General features: G+C 40.3%; 2 protein-coding genes across 3 annotated transcripts; one reads left to right on the top strand and one right to left on the bottom strand.

Moving 5' to 3' along the window:
• The first annotated feature begins 923 nt into the window (after positions 1-923).
• Positions 924-15496, top strand: phaf1 (phagosome assembly factor 1). Of its 2 annotated transcripts, none has more exons than XM_073472687.1 (16): positions 924-2207; positions 2412-2494; positions 4168-4251; positions 4672-4715; positions 5098-5177; positions 5279-5373; positions 7362-7426; positions 8070-8182; positions 8699-8832; positions 9221-9304; positions 10149-10231; positions 10572-10615; positions 10721-10770; positions 11309-11367; positions 11570-11642; positions 13048-15496. In XM_073472687.1, exons 1-16 carry the CDS (start codon positions 2144-2146, stop codon positions 13141-13143), a joined length of 1251 nt encoding a protein of 416 aa, XP_073328788.1. In that variant the 5' UTR covers positions 924-2143; the 3' UTR covers positions 13144-15496. The 2 variants fall into 2 exon arrangements, with proteins under 2 accessions (XP_073328788.1, XP_073328787.1); XM_073472686.1 differs by having other exon boundaries at positions 7329-7426.
• Positions 15497-22080: 6584 nt separating this feature from the next.
• On the bottom strand, positions 22081-25738 carry b3gnt9 (UDP-GlcNAc:betaGal beta-1,3-N-acetylglucosaminyltransferase 9). Its single transcript, XM_073472706.1, has 6 exons — positions 25518-25738; positions 25280-25399; positions 24217-24573; positions 22850-23091; positions 22501-22756; positions 22081-22425 (listed from the first exon to the last, which is right to left on the bottom strand). The coding sequence occupies exons 1-6, from the start codon at positions 25623-25625 to the stop codon at positions 22081-22083; spliced, it is 1428 nt and encodes a 475-aa protein (XP_073328807.1). The 5' UTR covers positions 25626-25738.
• Positions 25739-26642: the final 904 nt, after the last annotated feature.

Raw genomic sequence — 26642 nt, 5'->3', positions numbered from 1 at the left:
TCCTGTTATCTCGGGAAAACAAAGTTTCGTTATCTCGAGATCTCGAGAAAATTATCCTGTTATCTCGGGAAAACAGCAGTTGTTATTTCGAGATATTAACTCGAGATCTCGAGAAAACAAATGAAATTAACTCGTTATCACAGGAAAACGGAGGAAATAAAATGTATGAATGCATGGCCCTTTAGGGCTTCCGTACAAAACAACAACAACAACAACAAAAAAACATCAATTTCAACTATGGGCCAAATTGTTATTTTAAACATCAGTATCTGCCCAGAATTTCACAATTTGAGGAGTTTGATGACATCACACTATTCTCAACATTACTCTGCCCTCCTTCAATGTGTGAAGTGGAAACACCTGCGTGAGTATGCAGGGTCTTAAATTGACCTTTTCACAGCAGACATTTTTTGAAGAAATGTAAAGTTAGTAATGACATTAATGAGGCTCCCAGCAAGCTATGACAGTGTGGCAATACAGGATTGTAAAATAGTCCATTTCAATTTCCTTATAGCCTTTAGTATGGTTGTAGTATTACTGACAAAATAATAGACAGTGCAGTGTATTTAGTTATAGGATAAAGGAACTATTCAATTCCACATAAGAACACTAACATAAAGGCTATTATACATTAATGTATTTTGGGGAACAAAACCTGTAGTCTATAAGCATAAGGCAGCAGTGTGAAATAAATAATACAATTAGTTAAATAGTAGCTGAGCCTCACTTAGCTTACATAAAATAAAATAAAATAAAATGAAATAAAATGCGCTTCTGTTAATAGACCCTACATTTGGGAAAACATTAAATTTGCAGCCAACTGTGTCAGCTGACCGTGATGTCATCACGTCGACCGAGAACGTGCGTCTAAAACAGGAAGTTGAATTATCAGCTGATCCTGCTGGCTGTTGTTGATGCCTGAAGTTGCTGTTGTTTGGACACTGTGTTGCTCTTATCTGCTCCTGACATTGAAGACACGTTAAACGCGACAAAGGGACGCGGTGGGCATTTACCGGGTGACGAGCTTATGAGTAATAAGAGAAGCGTCTCACAACGAGGACTTTGAATTTGCGCACCAGCGGCAGAAGAGCTAGCTCCAAAGCTTGAACCTTCGCTGGAAGAAGAAAGAAAAACAGCAAAGACAGCCGACGGCTTGGCGTGCTTTCTTTGTTTATGTCGTGCCAGTCTGAACCGCGATATTAAATTTCTTTGTCTTGAATTTAGAATTGTTTTTTACCTGCACTTACATTATTTATATTTATACTTTATTACCATTACGCAGAGGGCAGCTAGCTCGTCAGCTAACGTTAGCCCATAGCGCAAAGAAACTGTGTTGTTATCAAGCTTTGACGCTTTCGTAACCGCCCGACAGCGACACATAACAACAGCTAACAGTGAGAATAGTCGGGGTTGGAGACATTATTCTCGTGCCTATGTATTTTTTGGGTATTTGTCACTGGACCAGGTGCTCTGTTAGTCTGCTGGAGACACAGGACAACACTGTAGCCGAACAAGTGGATGTTCAATCGTTAAATTGAAGCCTGTCGGAGACGATTGTGGCCGTTGTTTTGCTGATCTGTGTATTTCTGACTTTGAATCGAGTGAAATCAGGGCTTTTTTCTTTTTTTTTTATCCGTATCGATTTTAAAGCACACAAACAAGTAATAGGTTAACTGACAGCTGGCCTTGTACGTTGTAGGTTGGCTGGCAGGTTGCGTAATTTGTTTGTGAGCAGGCTGTCAGCCTTTGGGTAACTTGTTAAACTGTTATTTAAAACGTATGTAACTCTGTAAGCCTTAGGTGATCAGTGTATCCAGCCTTAGGTAGCCTCGTGGATGTCATTTTAAATATTTAACCCATTTTTACATTCTTTTTTGGTACCTGTTTAATGCCAACAACACATGACATGTGATAAAGAGGCCACACTTTACTGTAACCCATAGATCAAGTAGCTGTTCGATGCTCACACTCATGATTCTGGTTGCTTTAGAGAAATAAGTAGATAGCGTTATGAATTAAAGTAGCCATCTGAAACTGTTGTGAGACAGTGTTGTGATCAGGGAGACACAGGCGAAGAGAAAGGGTCCCTAAGAGGGTCCCATTGTGTCTTGAGGTGAGGTGAGCTGCCCCCCACTACTTGCCAATGCTGGATCTGGAGGTGGTGCCTGAGAGATCACTAGGAAATGAACAATGGGAATTCGCCTTAGGTGGGTTTAAGCACATCACTCACACATACAGAGGAAAAACACTTGAGTAATGTTTGAAACCACATTTAAAATAATTTTCTTTGCTTGTTGGTATTATCGTAACTGTTAGTGACTGAATATATGGTTGAAATACTGAAGGACTGATTGTAAATAAGAAAAACTCTCTTTCTGTGCGTGTGTGTGTTTACCTGTATGCGCTCTCAGGGATGCCATTGGCCCAGGCCATCTCTATTCTGCAGAAACACTGCCGCATCATCAAAAATGTCCAGGTGCTATACAGTGAACAGGTAAGATGCCCTTTCTATATTATGTGCACCCTCTCACTCTCAAACAGACTTGTATGTTAATCAGCTTGTTCAAGAATCCCCTTGCAAGTAGCAGTATAAGGTTTTGTTTTAAAAAGATGTTCTGTGTGGTGGCAGTAATTCCAGTTCCTTTACAATGTCAAATATTTATTTCTGTAATCCAAGTCTCTGTAAGCCCTAAGATCCCAATTTGTTTTAAAAAGGGGAAAAAAGTAATTTACACTCCTTTTTTTAAGCCAAAATCTTCTCTGTAGCTGCTAAGCTAAAAGCATTAGAACACACCTTGTCTGAAGTGCGTGCATGAGCTCATCCATGGTGGGTGGAGGGTGTCAATAAGATCTTTTCAATTTGGGATCTTGGGGCTTCTGGAGACTTTGATTACACCAGATGAGCTGTAGGGAGCCATTTTGTGTTTGTTTGTTTTTTTCAGTTGCTTTTTTACATTATAAAACAAGTCCCCTATCTACTTCAGTTGTTAAGAAGAATGCTGCAAAGCTGTTTTGTTGTGAAGCTCCACAATGTTTTGTGGACTACAAGACACCTGACTTTCCATCAGCATGAGTTGATAAGATAATGACTGAATTTTTATTTTTGGGTGAACTGTTCCCTTTGAGGTATAAATAGTGTTGCTGTCACATAGTTTGTCCAACAGAGAACACTCAAGGATTCATTTTTTCAATCATTTAAACATCGGGCTTAGCACTTATGTTGGTCATAATTCTATAAAAAAGAATGAAGGATCTTAATAAAAAAATCTTTTGTTATGTGTGCATGTAAAAATGTATTGATTTTTTTTAAAAGCTGCTGTAAATGGTATATTTTTTATTAAAATAAGTGTTAAATAGCTCTATATTCCAACAGTAATCACTGTTACAGATTGCTTGGTCAGTAACCCATGTCTCTCCTCCTCCTGCTCATGCAGTAAAAAAGAGAGATTTTCTGGTATCCCTGCCCACTTTATCCAATCAGGACACAGAATTCCATAGAGAGGCAGTCCTGTCTGCTCGGGCAACGCATGTAGAGCAGGATCCTCCTGTTCTGGTACCTAGACCTGCACTGGGGGAACAGGGAAAGCAACCAATGCCAGGGGTCCCGGTGACGGCTTATCCTACCAAACAGGCCGAGCAATGAAAAACGCCTGAAGAAAAGAAAGGAGCCAAGAGAGCTGCCTCATAAAAAAAGAAAGTAGTCGCACTAGTGTGGCGATGTTGAGAGGAGAGAGGGGATTGCTTACTGCAAAACAGACAGGAAGTTAGCTAAAACGACAACAATGCTTACAGCAGCTTTAAAAACTCAAATATCAACCTCAAAAATCCAATACAAGTTAGGCTATATTTAAATTCTTTCCCCAGGTTCAGTGGCTATTAATAAAGTCTGTCAGTGAGTTTGTTTTTAAAACACCATGAATCTTAGATCCAAGATCTCTTCAAGAGCAGCTGGAAGCAGATGTTCATGCGAACATGAATGAGACGAAATGAAACAGTCCTTTTAGTCTCAATTAAAATACATGTACTGTTGTAGTCTTGCTGGGTTCCTTGTTTCCCATAAGTCCAAAAACAGTTGATTCTGCTCGTTTGCTTATCTGCATATCTGTTCATGAGAGCAAATCCTCCCCCCTCTCTGTTAATTAACTAGTTTGTTTATCTCCCCTCCAGACCCCACTCAGCCATGACCTCATACTGAACTTGACTCAGGATGGGATTAAACTGCTGTTTGATGCCACAAATCAGAGACTCAAGGTGAAAATTGCTGATATTCGGGAGGGTGGGTGTTATCTGGTGGGCGATGTGCTTGTTGAAACCTGTCAGGGAGCAGCAGAACCAGCGATGTGTGGGCACTGAGACTTAACTTCAAAGAGACTCAAAGAGGGAGATCCTCAGTGTGGTTTTTAAAGTTTTTAAAGAGAGACTGCCTCTCAGAAAAAGACAGAAATGTTTTGAAGTGATCTTGGAGTTGCTCTCTAGACATTAATGCAAGAGGGCTGTGGTATTTTTCCACAGTTATTTAACAGCTGCAGCTTACCACAGTTGCAAAATGTCCTCCCATTTCTGCATAATAAGTGAAGGAAATAGACTTCCCATGCTGTGGTAATGACATTTACCTAACCATTAGCAATGTACCCATTGTATCCTAACTTTGTTCATCTTTCTGAGTGACAGGTGATTGAAGTGTATGACCTGAGCAAAGTCAAGTTGAAATACTGGTGAGTGGAAATATGTTTAATGTCAAAATTAAGTCAAAGGCTTTTACAAACCTGTTGAATAATAGCTGATAAAGGACGAAAGCCGTCTCAGACTCTCAGCTGTTATCATTATATTGCCTCTATCTACGGGCACACATCTATATAGTGGTCATAATAAGTGTCCATTTTATGTTGCCGCGGAGATTGTTTTCAGCTACTAGTCATTGCTCCTCACAGATTGGCAAAGAGCTACTTAGTGAAAGGCATAACAGTAATGGAGTAATGTGTGTGATTGTCTTTCAGTGAAATCCATTTCACTTCTCTGCTAATAGCTAATGCAGCACAGCCTGTATGAATGTTAATAGACGTAACGCTGGCTCAGTGTGTGTGTGTTGTGTTTCAGTGGAGTCCATTTCAACTCTCAGGCCATTGCCCCCACAATAGAGCAAATAGACCAGTCATTTGGAGCCACGCACCCAGGAGGTACTTTACAAAGCACAAACACACTCTCACAAATAAACCTTTGTTTTTATCTGATTTGTTTGGTTCATCATTATCATTTCTTTTCAACCCCCTCCGTTCAGTTTACAATGCTGCAGAGCAGTTGTTCCATCTCAATTTTCGAGGACTGTCCTTCTCCTTCCAACTGGACTCGTGGAACGAAGCTCCAAAATATGAGGTGAGAACGCTTCCACCGATTTGAAGAATGGCAGAGTGGTCATTTCCCGGCAGCTTTGTGATTGAATCGATCAACCTTCATACGGACAGGCCGAGGTCGAGCCCTATGTCTGCTTCGAGCATGTCCTTGAAACCCTGTCAGCTTGGTGTTGTGTCATGATAATAAGTAAATGATGCAGGACTGAATGAAGAAGACAAATGCATGTCCAGAATGAGATTGTCTTGCTGCTTGGGAAACAAACAGTTGTTTTTCTCTTGAATGTTTCTGGCAGATTTCAAAATGCACCAAGAATGCTTACCAGTGTTGTGCTGCTGAGATGTCAAAAGACTCGTTTCAGTGTTATGTAAGCAGTACAAGTCTGACTGCAATAGGGAGTTAAGGGACTTGGGTTGGCTCGGGCAGCAGGAGTTCATAATTAAATTCTCTAAGACAACGCCGACACCCCGCTGCTTACAAGTCAGGCAGTCTGCAAAGTGCATGTTTTTACATACACTGAATACATAAAGTGTTAAGGTTATTGCCTTTGTGGGTTTGTTGTTGAATAATTAGTCAGAAGCCCCTCTGTATTGTCTGTACTGTACAGCTGTGGATGTCTTAGGTGATGCATGTGTTGAACCGGCTGCTGTGCCTGCTGCTTCATTCTGCAGCTCGCTGCTGTGAAGCACACATCATGTTGTGATGATTTTACTGCTCACTTTCTGAAGTTTAGTTCACCTCAGCCGACTTCATATCTCATAGACAAGATTTTTGCAGCTTATCACATCTGAATGTTTAAGCCATTTGACTGTACTGATTATTTCTTAAACCTTCCAGTCTGCCCTGAGCTGCATGTACTCATGCATGTGCACAGCTCATGCTTGCTTGCTGTAGATGTGCAGGTACATCAATTGCAGTTTCAGCTTCTAGTTTGAGTTATAATATTTGCATTTCTTGGTCTAAAACTCAACAGTCAACTGCAATTTGTTTCTTGTTTCCTGTTTCCCATAATGTCAGATGGCAGATGGATGAGTCAGAGATTTGTAAGCTGAATGTCTTTTAGATAAAACTAATATAGAGCACTGAGATTAAATAAAAACACTCTAGGGTTTTGTATTGCATTATGTCCCGAACATATTCAGACCCCTTTTGCCTTTTCTACATATTTTCTTTTTACATTTAACATACACTATACCCCATGATAACAGAAGGATAATATTCTGAACGCCTGACATAACTGCACTCACGACATTGTAACTTACAATCTCTTAATTGTGGTCACTGTATGAGTGGCTTTCAGGCTCAAGGCTAGCTGGTTTGCATGCTAACTTCAGTAGATATCTCTTCAACACAAATACATAGACGTCTTTGAAATAACATCAGATCTTTAATTTCTTTGAATTGTGTTGACAATTTTATTTAATTTTGAAGTAAATGCAGTGCTCTTTCCATTAAACTTAATTAATGCTGGAAATGTTACTGCTAAATGTTTAAAAACCTCCTCAGGGCAAATACACCTAATAAAACTAAGAATAACGATTTGCAAATTCCTTAAAACCTACAATTCTCTGCTTTAACTTAATCTCTGAATGACTCATCTGCAGCCATTTTGGATCTGTTGCTCAGTGTTGATGAATGCAACTTGGAAATGCACACAAAAAACTCACAAGCAGAAATGAAGTCACTGCTGAGTCATAGTGAATTTTGATTATATTCTGGACCCCTCCCAGATTAGAAGCCAGAGATCCAAGTCGGACTAAAATGCAGTGTCACCAATCTGTGGGAACATTTTGTTTTGAGTTTTTTCCTTGTTGAATGTGGCTATTTAGGTCAGTATGAGATGTATACTCCACAGTATTTCATCATAAATCAACACATCTTTCTGTACTTGGGAAACATGTATTTGTGTGAAACATTAATATGTTGTGTGCAGTGTCAAACACAGTCCTGTACTACTACCAGTTGTTTTGCCTTGGCAGCCTAACTTTGCCATGGGTTTGGCCTCCCTGCAGATTCCACACGGGGCCATGGTCAAGAGGATGCACATTTACACTGGCAACAACCTGCAAGAAACAAGGTAACGTACACACTCATGCAGATACACACTTAGATTGGACATAGCTCTACCGAAGAGTGCGTAAGGTTTATTATTTTAATGACAGGAAATCTTTGGAGGAGTTTAACCTCCATCTGATTCTACATCAAACTGCTCACAGTGAAAATACAGCAAACATGCAAACAACCCAGGATAACCAGGAATTAATTGAAATCTGTAAACAAATGGGATCAAAAACATAACTTAGGTGGTGGAAAACATTTCTACAAGTGGCAGCATTAGAGCACTCTAGCCTCTGATATTTTTGAAGGCAGTAGATGGTTATTGATTAATGGCCATTAAAGTGATAGACCAGGAACAATGTGAAGGTCATTAGCTCACAGTTTTGATGGTAAGTTTTAGATAAAGTTGCTGCTTTATTTGTTGTTGAGTATAGATTGATCTTATTTAGCTAATTTAATCGATCTACAAGCACCTTTTTTATCCTAATCCTGCCATGTGACTTCAGAAACAACATTGTTAAATATCCTTATATCCTAGCTTCCTCACTTTGACATGTGACAAACTGAGCAAATGTGTGTAGAACAAACACAAAAACAATAAAGGAACACACCTCAGAACAAAGGGACGCACTCGCATAAACGCTGTTGTTCTCTGTCTTCAGAGCTCCGGTGATGCCGTTGGCTTGTTTCCTTGGTAACATCTATGCAGAGTGTGTGGACGTCCTGAGGGACCGGGCAGGGCCTCTGGGGCTCAAACTCCGTCTTCTCACTGCAGGTAACATATGTCTTTGTGTCTGTGTGTAACAAGGACTACAAACTAAGAGTTATTACTAAACATGCTCCTTAAGTGTTTCCCTCACATGTCAACATTTTGATTCACAGGATGTTTTTTCTCTCGCCTCCAGACTTTCCTTGACATTTCAGCACAATCTGTAATACTGCTGGAACGTTGGAGCTAAATAGGAAAAACCCAACCAAGAATTTTGAATTACCACTGCACAGTTTTACACTTTTAGATTTTTTGGAAATGTTCTTAAATTTGTTCATCTCTACTACAGACTATTCTTAAACTATTAGACTTGTTTTTTTTATATTTATTCTGTGCTATGGTCAAACAGATTGAGTCGAAGGTACCAAGTTGTAAACACACACAAAAAAACACTTTTGTCTGACAGGTCCCCACTCAGAGACCATCATTTCCACTGCTATTCTCTGACATGCTGTTTGACTTTGTTTTCTTGTCATTTATCTGTCGATTGAGTGATTTCCTCTCTGTTCTGTGTGAGTACAGCCTGTGGTCCCGGTGTGATGACTGATGCTAAAGTCAGGTCCATAGAAAGGAGCATCTACTTTGGAGATTCCTGTCAGGATGTACTGGGTGCTCTGGGCTCACCACATAAAGTCTTTTACAAGTCTGAGGATAAGGTAGGAAACTCTGTTAACGTTAATGTTCACTTGTTGTTGCTGTTAAAACCCCATTATTTTATCTTCACTAAGCTCTGCTCGTCCTGTCCTGATCCACACCCTGTCCTCTATCACAATGACGGCTCAATTATCCCCATTGGGCTCCTAATAGTTTCTTTTAATCCAAACTATTTGACTCTATTACTTACTAACGAGATGAAGCTAAATACAGAGTGAAAGACTGAATATTGGACTTACATTCTTCTGGTTGCCACAAACACGATCTCAGATAAATGCAAATGTTTCTCCATATCTGCTTAACGTGGCAGCAGGTAATTATACCATTAATAGTGAAGACATACATATATTGTCATTTATCCTCTGTATCATTATGTGTTGTGTATTTCAGATGAAGATCCACTCTCCCTCACCTCACAAGCAGGTTCCTTCTAAATGTAACGACTACTTTTTCAACTACTTCACCCTCGGAGTGGTATGTAAACTCGCCCTCGTCATATTTGTGTGTATGAAATTTTAGTGACTGTGTGTTACGTAGTTGAGTTCCTGTGTTTATTGTTCGACGTCTTTAGACTCACTTGAACGTGTTTGATGTACTTTGGAATTAGAGTTACAGTGCAGGACGCCCAACTTTTTCATGGTCATGGTCTTTTTTTGGAGAAATGATAGCAAACGAGGTTGTGGTAAAGCACAGTATGTTCATGCTGATGAGTGTGATGAGCCCAAGATCTGGCTATTGGACGTGACAAATACCTGCCAGTCACATGATGTTAGTGTCACATTTTTTGGTTGATGGATAATACACACTTAAGGCTAATGGGACATTTATACCAGCCAAAATGCGAACAGAGTCGTGATGTTTATTTTTTATGACTGCATTGCGTCAATGTACTGATCTTGTGACTTTTTGGCACTGAAGTGTGTGAATACATCAGCAGTAAGTGCGCTTCAGCCAAAGTAGGGTTCATGAAAAGGTTTATTACAGGACTGTTGGATTGCATTACAGTTAACAGAGTTTCTATTTTTTCTTTCTTTTTTGATAACTTATTGTAAAGTCTGTTTTCAGTCATATCACACAGAAATATCCTCCCAGTTTGTGTGTGTTCATTTGTTTGTTTGTTTTTGGACCACATTTTAGCTCTGGGTGGCCAGCTGGTGGTATTACTGGCTGCTAACAATGATGGATGGAGGGGTGTAGTCCTGCCTCTATCTGCCTTTACTCTACCTGCTGTTTGCAGTAGATAGGACTGCAGTGAGCTGGTCTGGTCAAACATATGGCACAAAAGCAATCTTAAACATTGTGTTTTCTGACTTTTCAGGACATCCTGTTTGACTCTACAAGTCACCTGGTTAAGAAGTTTGTCCTCCATACCAACTACCCCGGACATTACAACTTCAATATGTAAATATCTCGCTGTCTAGTTACTTGTTTCTGTGTATCTTTCCTTTTTTATGATCCCTTTACCAAATTTATCACCAGCCTTCTGTCCCTCTCCATCATTCGATATTAATAACCTCTATTTGTAATTATCTACATTTTTATAACAAGCTCACAGGCCACAACAAAGAAGAGAAACACATACCAAACTTGGCAATAACAAACTAAAAGGACAATACAAAAAAATAGCTGATTATGTTATTAAGTTAGCTCTAATTTCTCTCTTATGACCTCTCACACTGTAGACTTTCTGCCCATAATTTAATTGTCTGTGCGTCTGATCTTGTTTCCTCTCTAATTACAGATATCATCGATGTGACTTTAAGATTCCACTAGTCATTAAGAAAGGTGAGACAGCTTTCAGACATGAATGAACCCTGCAGGTCTGCCTGTAATTGATGATGGCATGGCATGCTGTTAATTTCCTCTGTTCTGTCTCATTCTGCACCTTAGAAGGAGCTGATTCTCAGACAGAGGACTGCATCTTAACCACCAACAGCAAGGTCAGTTATAGACAGATTTAATTGAACTGTTCTGTTTTGCCAGAAGTCAGTTCTTTGTTGTAAATTCACAAGGTGGTGCTGTAGTAGGACTGATGAGGTCTCTTTCAGGCAGTTTAACTTTCTAATTTGGGACTGACCTCTTTGTTGGGGATGGCAGAGTATAACTTTTCAGCTGTTTTTGTCTGGTATCCATACTTCTAAAACCTTGTCTTTGCATCATGAGTAAACATTTAGTTTCATGCCTTAAAGGTTGGATAATAATTTGTTTTTGACTGTGGCTACAGCTGCAGATATCTTCTGTGTTTACAACAGAAGAAGGATTATAATACAAGTCTTGTGATTTCCCTTTTATCTACTAAAAATATCCCAGAATTTACTTTAATTTAATTTAAGGAAACAGTGACAACAGGATACAGCATCTTTTCTTCAGCAAATGTCTACCATCACTGTCTCCTTTACTGCACAGTGTATCACTGTCAGTGTTGGCAGTGGATAAACACACCTTTTTGTCTCTGCTAACTTTTTGTTTCTCTGTCAGTGGGATCAGATTCAGGAACTGCTGGGTCACCCAATGGAAAAACCTGTAGTGCTCCACAGGTACATGCACATGCTCTTGTATATGCACACTCAATAGCTCCCGTTGCCACATTGCTCTTTTGAATGTGTCCCACAGAGGTTTAAGATCACTTGCTAGCATTTTTTATTGTTGTTGTCGGTTTCCAAATATAACACTCTTTTAGAGCAAACTTTATCCAAGTGAGCGTCTTCTGTGACATCATTAAATGTTTGTGTTTGGCAGGTCCTCATCAGCAAATAACACCAACCCATTCGGCTCCACATTCTGCTTTGGACTGCAGAGGATGATCTTTGAGGTCAGAACACATATCTCTGTAGTTCTCGCTAGCATTCGAGTGTGTACAATATGTGTAAAACAATGTCAATTTTTGGTTTTCTTGGTTGACTTAAGGCAGCTATATAATAACAACTCTTCGATATTACAGCGATGGCAGTGTCTGTGTTTCTGTTCCCAGCAAGCCCAAATGTACCATGCATTAAAGGTCCAGTGTGTTGGATAAAGTGGTATCCAGGAGCAAAACTGGAATATAATATTCACAATTATATTTTCATTGTATATGAAATGATTGTATGTTTTCATTTCATTAGTGTATAATCACCTAAAACTAAGAATTGTTGTGTTTTCATAACCTTAGAATGAACCTTTTATATCTACAGAGGTAGAGGGTCCTAGAGGAGTCTGCCATGTTGCAGCACCGTGTTTACAGTAGCCCAGAATGGACAAACCAAACACTGGCTCAAGAGAGGGCCATTAACATTTTGTTTTTTTGTTTTTAGCAGCCACCGTAGGAGAGGGTGAGACGAGGGGTGCTCAGTTGTTTGCGATCTGCAACTTGCTGCTAAAGGCTACTAAGTCCTACACACTGGTCCTTTAAATGGAAATTCTGCAGCTGACAGTGGCATGTTTAGCAATAATATTGCCACAATAGTGCAAACACACAGGTCATAAGTGGACCTGAATTTGACACAAATGCTGCAAGAATGTAAAGGCTCTCTTTCTCAAAGGAAATGAATGGTGATAATATTATTTTGCCCAACATCTTAATCTCTGTGTAATTAGTTACCTGATGCATGTCGGATTCAGACAGGAATAAAATGAAGCATAAGATCAAGAATTTGACTTTTATTGCATATCCGTGCACATGCACGTATGCACCCAGATCCCTATATCCCTAAGTAATTTTGAGCATTGTATTTCCTGGGCTTCTCGTGTCATTTAGAAATTACCTTCCCATGTCTTTGTTTTGTGTGGCACATTCACACAGGATAAACAAAATCTGTTTACTTGTATTCACTGACCTTATCCCCTGGATATGATGTCAAGGCGCCGCGTAACATCAACAATTCAGGGGTTTAGTGTTTGTTCTTCAGCAACCACATTGTTCATATAGTTTTTTTACCCACTTTCCGCTTCTGTTACAAGCATAAATACACATTTACATCCAGTAAAAGATGCTTTGTGACCATACTTGAATATGACAACCTGCTCACAGATGTCCTCACAAATTACTAGAGGTCCACAGGCAATAATATCCTGTGCAAAAATGGCTATATAGAGGTTTTGGTTGCTTTGCCTCAGTTTGTTTGAGGCAGTATTTTTTTTAAAAAGCGTTGATAATGGACATTTAGTTTGAACAATATTTCAACCTCATACGTTTTACATGTTATCTAACTCATATTATCTGGTTCCCTCTTCCTCAGGTGATGCAGAATAACCACATAGCATCAGTGACCCTCTATGGTGCTCCACGGACCACCAGTCAAGCCCGACCCGAGTCCAGTAGTAGTTCCCACTGAACAAGTAACCAGAACAACATCCCATTCTGGCCTGTCCTGAATCTAGTACCTCTACTGACTGAACCTCTGACCCGGAGCCAGATTCTTAACCAAGCAGACGTAACCCAGAACAACAAAGCTATTCTCGCCCAGCTCAGACACAACAGAACAGAAACAACCAGAACCCAGAATAACCAAAACATTTTGTCCTCATGGGTCTTACTCTTTCAATCGGACACACCCAGTCAGCACAGTCAACCCAACCCAGACTACCCCAGGAACCAGGATCTGGTGACATGGTGACAGTGCTGGAGCCTTGATGCTTTGAAATGAAACCAATGAAATCATTTCTTGGTTGTGTGGGAATCTCACAGAGGTGCTGCAGGAATCTGTGCTCTGGTAGAGCTTGACTGTTTCCTGTTTCCATCCAGTGACCACAGAAGAAGAGTTTGTCCACACTGTAGTTAGGATGGTTCCACCGGTAAGATGTAATAGCAGCCTGTATATGATAACAATTTCCATAACATTGTTGCGGTGAGATGAGAGGATCAGCATTATAATATCATCATCTGCTCACAAATCTCTAAGTGTTAAACATCCAACGTAGAGTTGTTTACTTAACGTGGCCGCCAGTGAAAACTGCTGTGGCCAAAGTCTCGAAACAAACTCTGGCTTGACCCATCAATCAACCACACACTGCCAGCCCAACCAGTACCGCCTGTCTTCCTGCCACAACTCCAGAACCAGACCTGACTGGCTCAATCAAAACCCGGACTCATCCAAACCGCAAAGAACCAAACCAGCCCAGCCAAGCTAAAAGCCATCAGAGTCAAACACACATTGGAAGCTGCAGTGGACTGTCACAAAAATAATGAGGATGCATGATTTGTCGTACAAGAGAAGAACCAAACACACTCAGGGTTTGGAGGGACATGTGGCCCAGAACACACCCACAACGGCCGGGAGACCAGATGTGAAGCATCTCAAAGCCGAACGATCCAAACACCCAACATCCTGTCCCTTCTTCCCATTCCCTACTCACGCTTCCTCCACCTTTCCTCAGTGGTGCCCACAAACACACACACACAGCAACACACACTCGAGCACACAGCAGTAAACACTCTATAAACCCACAGCTGTTTTGTTGTTTGCAGCTCTGGACGTTAGCGTGTCTGTCCCAGCTTACACAACACACACTTGCATAAATGAGCATCTGCATGTGTTAGGCTGCTGATTTTTTAACTGTCATTTCAACAAGACTTTAATTCAAACCCACACACAGCATTTCAATCCCTCCACTACTATACTCGCATGTATTTTTAATACATGGAAGCTGTTTTATCTTTTTAGCTTTTTTAAAGCGCGATACAACATGAGACATGCAGGCATGACACAAGGATTTTTGCATGAACTTGGCAAGACGTTTTTGAACGAGAGGAGACTTATCACAAGCACAAACCTGTCTGGTTTATTTTATCCTGCATGTTGTGAGGGGACGGGTTTATTTTTTTTATTTTTCTCTGCCCTGCTTCATTCATTCACACCATGACTGTTTTATTGAGTTCTTTTTTTTTTTTTTTTTTTTTACATTTGCACTAATACACACCTTTTTTACTTGATTGGTTGATTGATCCCTGTCCTCAGAGGTGGATTCTTGGAGACATTTGGAGAGCTAGTGGTGTGTGTACGTGAATGTGTGTGTGTTTTTATCCATAAGTTCAGACAGAGGAGAGGTCCTGTCATGGTGCATGGTGTATGCAGTCATGTCCTCCATGTAACACCCTCCTCTCTCTTTCCTCTGGGCTTTTTTTTTTCATCTCTACATCTGATTGATGCATCGCAGGTCCTCCCCATAGCAATGTCTGCATTTATTTCTTTGTTGACTTGCCAAATGCTATAGCCAAAGACATTTCCGGATGATTTCATTTGATCAGCTGTCATTATCATTGTCATCTGTTGTCCAAACCTGTCCTATGGAGAGAGTCTCCTTTTGTTCTTTTGTTTCTAATCTGCACATCAAACTCATCGACATGGTAAAACCTTTAAATTCAGCTCCTGGTTTCTGTGACTGCTGACAGTAATTATGTGGGCATTTTAAACCAATGCTCACAAATAGACACACATTAACAACAGTAACAACTAGTGTCATTTGTCTTGTCAGTGTCTGTTGTAGAGTGGTTATTAGAGAGCTGTAATTTAAAGAATTACCATTGTTTCTATGTGGATTCAGTACATTTGAACCCATTTATGAAATGGGGAAAGGACTTCAGTCATTCCTTCATCATAACATTTTGTTTGCATCTCCCTCCCAATGTATGAATTTAAAATCTTTTTAATCATAAGCATTGTAATAAAAACTGTGTATTAATTTTAATACACATGTTCTCGTTTATTATCCCTTGATACAAATGCCTTTTTTTCACTGTCGCTGAATTCATGATTGTTTGTGTCAACATGTGTGAAGGCATCAGGGTTAAAGTCAAGGCCCGTGTACCCGACGACACGTTTAAAGTGCTGACTGGAAAATTAAGACCGTAATATGAGAACTGCTCATAGATCCTTTTTTTTTTTTTTTTTGCAAAAATATAGTAGTCTTTTCAAAATAGTAGCAAAGCGAGGCCTATTTAACAGTTTGAAGTGTGTTTAACATTTATAAAGACTTCACTGTAGTATTTTATTTTGCATTGCAGATCTAAAACAAGCAAGTCAATAGTTAAAGCAACTACAAGGAATTTAAAAATGTTTTGTTTATTCTAAAACTGGATTTTAGTGCCGTACCACCAGACTACAGAGCACCTTCTTTCCTCAGGCTGTGAGACCCCTCAGTTAACAATAGTTTAAATTTTCTAAATAAATTGGAATCTGACCTGGTAACATTAACAATAAACATTTTAATCATACAGAAATAGCCAATCCTCTCTCTTATGATTGCATTTGCATATGTAGGTCATAGAGAGGCATCAGTATTATTTTATAGACCGTTTCATAACCAGTTAAAAGTTTCACACAATAGTGTCATGAACGTTATAAACCCAATTTAAATGAGCTAACAGTTTTAGAAGACCTCAGGTATTCAGAAACCTGTCCCATATGACCTGAGGGGTCTGAATGCTTCATAACGTACAAGCAAATCAGAGTGTTATATAGACAGGTACTCGGCACACATTCTGAAGTGATTAGTGAGCAATTAATTTTGATTTATGAGAAGCCTCTTCAAGGAACAGCCAGCCAGCCTTTCTTTATAAGACCGAAACTAAAAGCTTGTTCAAAATGTCAAGAATTTGAATTTACCAATAGAAGCCTTTATTTACAGTACTTTGTTTTTGCTACAGCGTGACTAAACTTCTGGATTCTTCGATCCAAATTAAATTAAAATGTGGTTTCTTACTGTACAAATGACCAGAGGGAGACCATGTTAGAGAGCAGCTGAAGAAGTTTGTTTCCATGCTGTTTGAATCCAGTTAGTTCGGCTGTTCTGAGAAATAACTTTCATATTGTTTAAGGATCAGGCCCTGATGCTTGGAGTTGATGTATAAATGCTGTAAATAGTTGTGTGCTCTTATTCTGCTGTCCTCTTACTTACATGATTTTAATGGCTTGGTACAGACACAACTGACTCAGGCACCGGCTGAGTATCTCATTATCTCCTCCATGACTCTGATTAAAGTTCAAGCTCAGGAGGACGCATCTGCTCACAACTGACTCATTAACAATCACTGGAAGCTTTTTTTTTTTTCTTTCCATTTCCAGACCACTCAGTATTGAAGCGTTTTCTCATGCAATGCTATGGCTGCAAGTACTCAGAAGTGTTTGCTGTCAGTACATCGCCCTGCTTCAGCTCTGCTCGAACTGCTACTGCAAGGTGTTCACGTTTGTTCCCCATGAAACTGCATCATAACACAAAGCTCCATTTACACAGGCAGGGAAAACACTAATCCTTCACATGTAGACTGAAAGAGAGCTCTGGTCGAGATGTTTTTGTAGGGTGGACAGAATCTGATTCGGAGTCTAGCATGTGCATGTTGCTAGATTATACGTTTACTAGTTTACACTCGAAAAACTCTCGGGCTGCAGCTTTCCTTTAGTCAGACTCCCTCCTAAGCGAGGCGATGTGGTTTCTGGAAACAGGAGAGATGAGTGTTTCACAGCCTGGTTTCCTAAACTGGGATCCCAATAGCTAGAGTAATGTCTCGAGATGACTTCCAACAAATAAATCTCATTTTCTGATTGGGCATCCAGGTTTAAGATGTTTAAGAGCGAAGGCTGATCAACTTGGGAACACAAAGTTCCCTCCTCCTTTTCTGGTTTATCCGCATCTTGAGTTGAATAAGGAAACAGATGTAATATAACATGAAAGCTATATTCAAACATCTTCCTACAGCTTGCTCTTGTGCAAGTAAATAAGTGAAAATCCAGAAAAAAGAAAACCGTTGAACATTGTGCCTCATCTCCCACCGAGCCTGTCTTTGACTTCTGTCTCTATCTCCTCTGTAAAAATGAACCTCCTTGTACATACAGTTTGAGAATGCATTTGAACTTGAACATCATTGTACAGTGCGTATGCGTGCGTGTCACTGAGCATTAGCAACAAGCTAACATGATATCATGGCCGTCTCAGTCGTTTTAGTTTGCCTGTTACCTGCAGAGAATGGCAGATTGGGTTGGGTTTCCCGAAACAACATTGTGTTTGTACTTTATTCTTTTTTCTCTTGTTTATGTGCTGTCTGTGTGTTTATAACTACAATAAACACCCAGAACAATGTGCAAACAAACCTTAAAGGACCAGTGTGTAGGATTTAGAAACTAAAAATCGTTATTCTTAGAATGAGCCTTTTATATCTACAGACGGATAGGGTGCTCAATACAAATGTATAATAATAATAATAATAATTATGTTCACTCATGTACATTTTCCATCTAATTTTCTACAAAAGTTCAATGTAAAGTGTCACATTCAAAGGTGCAATATGTAAGAAGATATCTGCTGAAGTTGCCATGCTAACTAGCTATCCTCAGGCCCTAAAACCTCTTGGAAAAAAGCTTGTGCACTTGTGGTGTAAACACCAACACTCATGGTAGCCTGGCTAGCTGCGAGGTTAACTGAGCTAACAAGCTAACAGTAGCTAAAACAGATAAACAGAATACAACAGCAGCATTTAGCAGTTACAGGTTCTTACATATTGCACCTTCAAAGTTGTTCTATCATTGGGTCAATCTGAACAAATTAAATAACTAGGTCTGATTAAATGAAATTAATGCAGGTCACAAATCCTGCATGAGCGGTACATGGCAGAACGTCTTGCTTTTCATTTTTGTGTCATGTCAACAGGCTAGAGCAGTGACTAGTGATTCGTCACGTGTAAGATTCTCTGCAAAAATAGACCAGACAACAATCTGTGGACAGTTTTATTGACATCATACCAGCATTTCAACATAGTTTCAATGTCTATTTCTGTAGAATATGTCAGACATGAAAAGAATACACAACAGGTGACGGCAGCATTTTTCCTGTGCGCTCTCTCCCTCTCTTTTAACGAGGGCAAAGGATAACCCTCGTCATCATCGTTATTGAGCATTATTAAAGGCAAACTCCATGTAGAAAGTTGGGGCAGGCCTGCAGCGCTGCGTTGGTGGACAAACACGTTTTTAGCCGCCACCTTATAGGGGCGGGTTAGACGAGAGTTATTCAGTTGGTTGCAATCTGTAACCTCACTGCTAAATGCAGCTAAATCCTATATTCTGGACCTTTTTAAATCTCATATTTACTGTAGAATTCATGAATTGAGCAATGTAATTCTGCCAACAACAAAAAAAATAGAAGTCTTGAAGATGGTATCAGATTTTTATTGAAGCCAGAAGGAAACGATTCTTTGTCTGTGTCCACCCTCTGCTGAATTTGAATAAATTGGTCACCACCAAGATCTCAAGAGATAATCTGGAGCTTTGCTCCATTGAAAGCAGATGGGTCAGAGACAATATGAACAGACAGAAACTGTAGAGGCAGAAGTGAATGAAGCAAACCCAAGATGCTTCATAAAAGCTCAGTTATCAGGTGGAGCTCAGCACAAAACACACACTAGATGTTGGTATAAGAGGGGAAGAAAAAGTTTCTACTCATTAAACCAGATTTGGTAAACCCAACCCAGCGCCACAGACGGTCGCTGTGATGATGTGTTGTTATTGTGAGACAGACAGAGGGGCTATAGGGTGCTGGGTAGTTAATCTCACCCAAACTCAGGTGGACATATCACATCCTTGTTTTTCTCACATTTGGAAGCCAGAAAAACAAGTGAAAACTTTACTGCGGAGGTCTGCGTGGCTTCTGGAATCCACCTGTTTTCTTTTTTATTCTTATTTCATTGAATGGAGGAATGAATGATTGTCATAACCAGATGGTTGTAATTTATACCTGACTGCTTCAGTCCAGTGTAATGATAATCTCATATTAACGCTTTGTATCGTCTGTTCTTGGTATCATATGTTCTGTTGTCCATCTCGCTTACTCTCCTCCCAATATTTTTTGTGGACATTTTGAACCCGTTTCTGGAAACGGGGCGGTTATGCTTAATTAAACTTGTGAAATTCATTGGAATGTGGCGTTTTATATTTTGAATACTATAACTTTGTGTATGAAGAAATATGTAGATTTATTTAGCATGTCCACTGACAAAAGGCAATAACAAAACATTGCTGTGCGAAGAGAGGGACGAGGCTGGCTGAAAGCTTTGCTCCAGCTAATTACTTTTGACTGCTTTTGATGACAGTTGTTGAGATGAGCTGCTGATGTGAGATCTCTTAACAACTCCAATGCAACATTTGGACTTTTATGAAATCAAACGCTCACTGTTCATTGACATCAAAATTCATTTTCTGTGTGTGCAACCAGGATATGAAAAAACAATAAAAATGTGGATGTGAAAAAGACTGGGGGTGTTTTTATTTCTTTGTCTACAAAACATTGGAACTCAGAGTTGAGCTAAAACTCAACATCTGTTTTGTATTTACGCCTGACAGAATTATATTATTAGTCACAAGGAATGAGACCAGAATTTTCCTCTAAATGTGATCGCTCCTATGTGATCGCTCCTTTCAGATTTTCAAAAGAAAATAACATCAGCTAACATTTGACTCAGTCACAGATAAGACACAAAACTGTTTAATTGATTTCCCCCCCTTAGACAACAGGCCAAACACAACATCACAACTGGCTTAATTGTCCGTGTGTGTAGATCAGCACTGAGACGTGCATGTAATCACACCAGTTAGCCCTGTAAGTCTGGAGACCTCATTTATATTAAAGTAGGTTGCTTTGACAAATGAAGATGGAGGATAATTTCACACACAGTATTCAAAAACAGATAAACAGTATATGTGAGGGCATTTTTAAGAACATACTGCCAACTGAAGTAAAAGCATTTAAATTTTGCACAAATCCTACTGTGTGCCTTGTGCTTTAATTGTTTTCAAGGAGACTTGCATTTTACATTTGTAATTAAGACTATATTTTACCCATGAGCCCTTCACAAGACAGGATATGCAGATTTATGATTGTTTCAATTACTAAACAGTCCAGTGCCCGAGAGCTGTAACTATAATTACCCACACTGACGTGTAGAGAGGAGTCATCCTCTCATCAAAAAGCACATTCAGTACACGGGGGTGTGTGGTTCATAAAAAGTATTCATGGAAGGTTTTTTCCCTCAAACCAAATTAGCTGTTGATGTCTGAATTGTTGTGAAATAGAGTGGAAACTTTTCCGAATGGATCTATTATGATCCAACTATCAAGTTTGTATAAAGTGTAACGTGTTCACCCAGTAGCCGACTTGTTCATTTTAACAAGGAGGGACGGACCCGTTTTGTTTCATTCATCCACGACTAGAGAACTGACTGTTCTTTCCCCAGACACTCAACTCCATGACATGTGGACAGGAGGAGGTAGGGATCGAACGACCAACTCTCACGAGGTGACCTGCTCCGCCTCCTGAGCCTCCGCCGCCCCACATAGAGCTATGCTAGCTTCGTAAAAAAGGACACCAGCTGAAGTCCAGAGCACATGAGCTTGTTGAACAACCACACTAAACACCGAACATTTTGGAAACAGACAGAACAAAGTTATAAACTGAAACACACAATTCTACAAAAAGACATCAAATCATGATAATTATAGTTATAACTGAAGTTTTAGAATGTTTACAAGTGTACACGTGTGGCTTCTCCTCAAACATTCAGCAGTGTGTGTGTGTGTGTGTGTGCGTGTGCGTGTGCGTGTGCATGCTATGGTCCCAGCTGGTTCCCACTGTGCAGCTGGTTTCCGTTTAGCCCCCATTTGTTGATCCTCCAGGGAACAGATAATGCGACCATCCATTATGTGATTCTATCCAGGGTGAGGAAGTGAGGTACATCTCTGCTAGTGATTCACGATGAGAACACAGGAAGCCTCTGCTGTCTTCCCACTCTGCCATTACAAGTCCCGGCTGTCCACCCAGTTCAATGAAAGTCAGAATACTAACTATGTCATGGTCTCAGATGTGCATGTGATTAAACCAGCTAACCACATTTGGTTATGTCGTCCTTGTGGATCTTACTGTGTCTGTGTGTAAACAATAACACAATACATTCTGGAGATTCAAAAGTCTAAAGAGACTGAGCTCATCGCACAATCATCTTTGCAAACCAAGGTCTTGTTGTTGTTCACAAACACTGTATGAACACACAGATGGGCTCACATGGCAGCAGCCTAAAATTCTTTTGGGCTTCCTTCCTGAAAAATCTCAAGCATTTGGCCCTTGCCAATTCATTTCCCCAAAGATTATGTGCCAGCTTGGATATCGTCTCACATGACTCAACAGTGCTTTTGAACACATCATGAGCCTTTCAAGCTGGCCACAAATCCTGCTTTATGACCATTTTGTCATCTCGAGCTCTTGCAGATCCCGCTCAGCCCTGCGGAGAGTCACTAATGTGTGAAGAACACCTGCTTCTCACCGTAGTCCGTCACTTCTTCCCTGGTCTCTCCAATCCTCCCCTTCCACTTGAAGGGCCAGGTTGTCGGGCTGGTCCTGTTGTGGCAGCTCAGTTTGGGGTCGTGCAGGAGGTTCCACATGAGCCAGATCTGAGGAACACTGAGGCTGTGGACAACCATGAGTTCCCTGTAAAAACAGGGGTCGAACGTCTGGAGGTGTGGCGCTGCCGACGGTCGGGGGATCCCAAAGGTCCGGAAGCCCTGGTGGCGTGATGGTTTGACGCCGATCAGCTGGAGGCACATTCCCAAGAAGACGTCATCGATGGGGAACAACTCCACCTGGAAGTGAACAAAAATGAAAATCAAACAATTCTAAAAAACAGACTAAAATATTAAAACTAAACTTTGAATTACCTGTTGACAGGCCGAGCTAAGCCTCCGAGCCGTGTGTCCTGACATGACAAACCCTCCTCCTCCAGCGTAATTCGGGTACAGACCCACCCCATAAACAAACTCTGGCACATAGTACTTGGAGCTGCGCCGGCGAATGGGCTTAGCATTAATAATAATATCACCAACAAACAGATCCTCGTCTGGCTTACGACCTTGCAGCATCTCTAGAATATTCTCCACATTGACATACACATCAGCATCACCCTTGAAGATGAACCTATGTGAGAGAAGATAACAGGAAAAGTACCACATATGAGTCACATAAGGAGAGATTTAGATCAAGTCTTGATTGAGTTTTATAAATACTGACTTGACATCAGGACAGCTGCTGTTAACCCATTTCAGAAAATGTGTTTCCTTCAGTGTCAGGTTGAAAAAAGTGTCTTCAAAGTCCCAGAGCAGGATATCCTTGAAGGTTTCACTTTCGTAGGTCAGGAGCCGATCCCACAGAGGCAGAGCGGTCCGATTCCTGGGAACCCCCAGCAGGAAAACAGTACGGATGGACACACCATTTTGGAAAAGGCCCTCTTTACCCCAGGTCCGACGTACAACCTAAGAAAGACAGTATTTTGTTGAACCTGTAGTATTTGATGTTATGCCATTAGCACATTAGCAATTACTTATTCACACATTGAGCAGACACAGATCAACATTATCATTCATTTGGAGATGCGTTTATGTCCACTTGACAAATGTAAGGTCAGTATTGACTCTCCTTTCAGCTCTGGTTTTGGTCTCCACCAGCTCTTGATGAAAAAAATGTGGCTCCATGCTGCTAGATGCTGTGTTCACTAGCTACTTAATAGTTTATCATTACTTGTACTGAGACCAGCTGCTGGCTGTGGCTGGAAACGACACTGATAGAGCAATGTGGGCGAATGAAAACAGTAAAGTTGTGGGCCAAAGAAAAAAAACCCCAACAAGCTTTAGGATGCAAAAAATGAGGGTGATGATCCTCTGGTATGTCACTACAAGTTACTCCTTTCACATTAAATGTATTCATTTGATCCATTGTTCATATAAATCACAAATAAATATATATATAATTTTCATAGCAGCTTTAACTTACCAGCTTTATACGGAAGCACATTGCTGCCACGCCAGAACAAGAGAAATGGATCAGTATCACGTTATAACTTGAAAAGTTTATTGTAATAATAATAATAATGTTGTCATTTTCACGTTAAAAAAACAAACAAATGTATAACAAGAAACTTTTCTTGTTATAACAATATACTATTTATTTTGTTATTATGTGAATTGTAATGTGGTAACATATTAGTGTGACATAAAAAATGTGTGTTATAAGAAGATATTTTCATGTTATATCGTCACGTTATACCCTTAAACATTTGATTTTATAACAGTATAAGTAATCACATGATAACATGAAACATTTGACATTATAACAAGATAAATCGCGTATAATGTGGTAATTTTGTATGTCGTAATAATGTGAAAATATCTTGTTATAACAACAAAAACAGGTTATAATGTGGAATTGGTCCGTTATAATTTTTGTGGTGTGACAGCAATGAGCTTCCGTAGATTTAAACTTTAATGCATTTGTTATGAGCAAAATACAGCATGATTTCTGTGCTGATTCACAGCTAATTTTACAAAAGTGACACAGAATATTTTTGGCTTAGGGGCTAAATGTAACATGGCATATTTTACCTGACGTTTATCAAAGTCTGCTGCGATAGATTTCACTACAATGAGCATGTAGGGGGCAGTAGAAGACTCTTTACTTCCTGCTCCTCCCTCTTCTGCTCCTCTGATGTGACATTTCTCTGGCTGGTCTATGAGCAGATTAAAGTCTCTTTTGTCCTTATCTCTCAGGTAGCCCTCAAAGTCAAATGGTGGCATCGTGGGCAGGGGTTTGCCAGCGGCCTTAGTCGGCGCAGCATTTTTCCGTCGCGTCTTGGATTTGCCCTTAGATTTGACCTGAGATTTGGACTTCGACTGAGGAGGTTTGGACTTGGACTGGGGTTTGCAGGCAGGCAGCTGTGGCTCTGAAGGGCTGGATGGGACCTGCTAATTGAGAGAAATGATGAAGAAATACATTAGGATGTTAATCATAATAAGTAGAAATAAATAAATAAAGCTAAAATGACGAGTAGCATCATATTTTCTGTTTACACTGCTTCATGTTTATCTCTTCTGAGTTCATTATAAAATGTGTTGGACCCTGTGTGAATCAGCACAGATGCATATTCACACAAACATAAACACAAACATACTGTGTTCATACACTGATGCACTTAACATATGCAGTGTTAATATCCATACAGCACATACTGTACAGCATCACGTCCTTGTATTTAACGAGAACTTGTCTAATCTCATAAACAAACACCGGACTAACAAATGATCATCTTGCAGCAGCGTCAGGTGAGCAGATCACAACCGGTCCTGGTCCAGTTTCAGTGATTTGTCACAGAATCCTCCGTCACAACATCAATCACTTCACCGCCTTCACCTGTCACTGCAAACTGTTTCTTTCTAACAGCAATCACCCTCCTCAACTCAGGTTAGTTACCTTATGTAGCATGAGAAAACACATGATACAGGCCTAGCATCAGCTATATCACCCATGGTCTTTTGATCCATTGTCAGTATAAAATACTGTGTAGCTGTAGTTTCTCAGTACCCATATTTACCTGTACACTTAGATTTTGATACCTACTACATGCAAACATGCACACACATTCATAACTTGGATCAGATCAGGTCATACCCCTGGAGACTCCTGGTCTGATTTAGCCCCGCTGGCGCCCAGCAGGGCCCTGCTGGAGCTGGGGGAGTCGTGGATTTCAAACTTCCACGAAGGTCTGTCCCACCCAGAGGAGAGCACGACCTGGACACATGGAGGAGGTTTGATGTGATGTGGGAAGAGGACAGCTGACTTTAAAGTACTTTTTGTAAAGGACAGCGTTGTATTGTCTAGTTTAGACTGTGACTGGTTCGAGGCTTACCTGGCGGGCATAGAGCAGCAGACAGAACAGCAGCAGTAGCAGTATAGTGCACATCACATCTCCCTTCACATGTAGGATCCTCCTCATGGTCATCATCTTCTTCAGCATCTTCTGGAGACACTGACGTCAGTTAAGTACCGGACAGGAATGCATTGGAACAGGCTCGCAGAGGTTCATACCGCTCTTCAGACAGCAGATACAGAGACGCTCACCAGATTTGGGTTTGCAGGCTACAGAGATGTGGTGATTTTCCTTCCTCCTCTATGCTGCTTCACAGTTTGTCTGTAGAAAGTCATCCCAGATATTCTTTCATGTATAGTCATCAGTCTTGACTGTCCTCTGTTTACTACAGGGCTGAAAAGTTAAAGCAACTTAGAGTGATTTGGTTCTTTGTACATCACTCATATGTATGTCCATCTCGACGTTTCCATCCTCCCCTTTTTCTCCTCAGGCACCAATGGTCCGGGGCACCCTGGACAAAAACCAACAATCAGGGAATAAACTGAGACAACACAACAGGCAAGGATCAACAGTGGAAGGAATCTGAAAGTTATTGGGAGTTGCAATAAACAGAAAGCCCATAAACTTTGGTGTTCCCAGTTGCAAAAGGAGGATAAACCGTGCTGGAAGTGTGAGCTGTGATTGTGAAATCCTCTCTCATCTTGTCTGATGCCGTAAAAATCTTCACGTGTGGCATAAATCAGTTCAGCAGCTGGATTTAGTCACTTGGAGGACACAAAATGTCCTGGCATCTTTCTTAAAAATGGCCAAAGCTGGTTGAATAAATTTTCCACAGTCAGTGAAGTAAAAACCATTCGTGGAAAATCAATACAACGACTTTAAAGTAAGTCAGAATGTTGCTTGCTGATAAAATAGCAATAAGTGAATTGTGCATGCCTTCTTTTATCCCAAGTTCCCCATAAGTGCGTGCAGAAGGGGGAGGGTCTGTCTTATGTAAGTGGACATGAGGGTTAGGTACCAACTATTTCAAAGAACACTGTGTCCCAACATCCATGTCATTAACATGCAGTCCAAAATAATGCTGTGTAGAGAACTCCCTGTTGTATACGTGACTATTGGGCTGTCTCAGAGAGCACACATTCCAGACAACCGTGACCAAAAACC

Source organism: Pagrus major, chromosome 8 (genome assembly GCF_040436345.1).
Source record: "Pagrus major chromosome 8, Pma_NU_1.0".
Lineage (NCBI taxonomy): Eukaryota > Metazoa > Chordata > Actinopteri > Spariformes > Sparidae > Pagrus > Pagrus major.
This window is presented reverse-complemented; position numbering and strand designations above follow the sequence as displayed.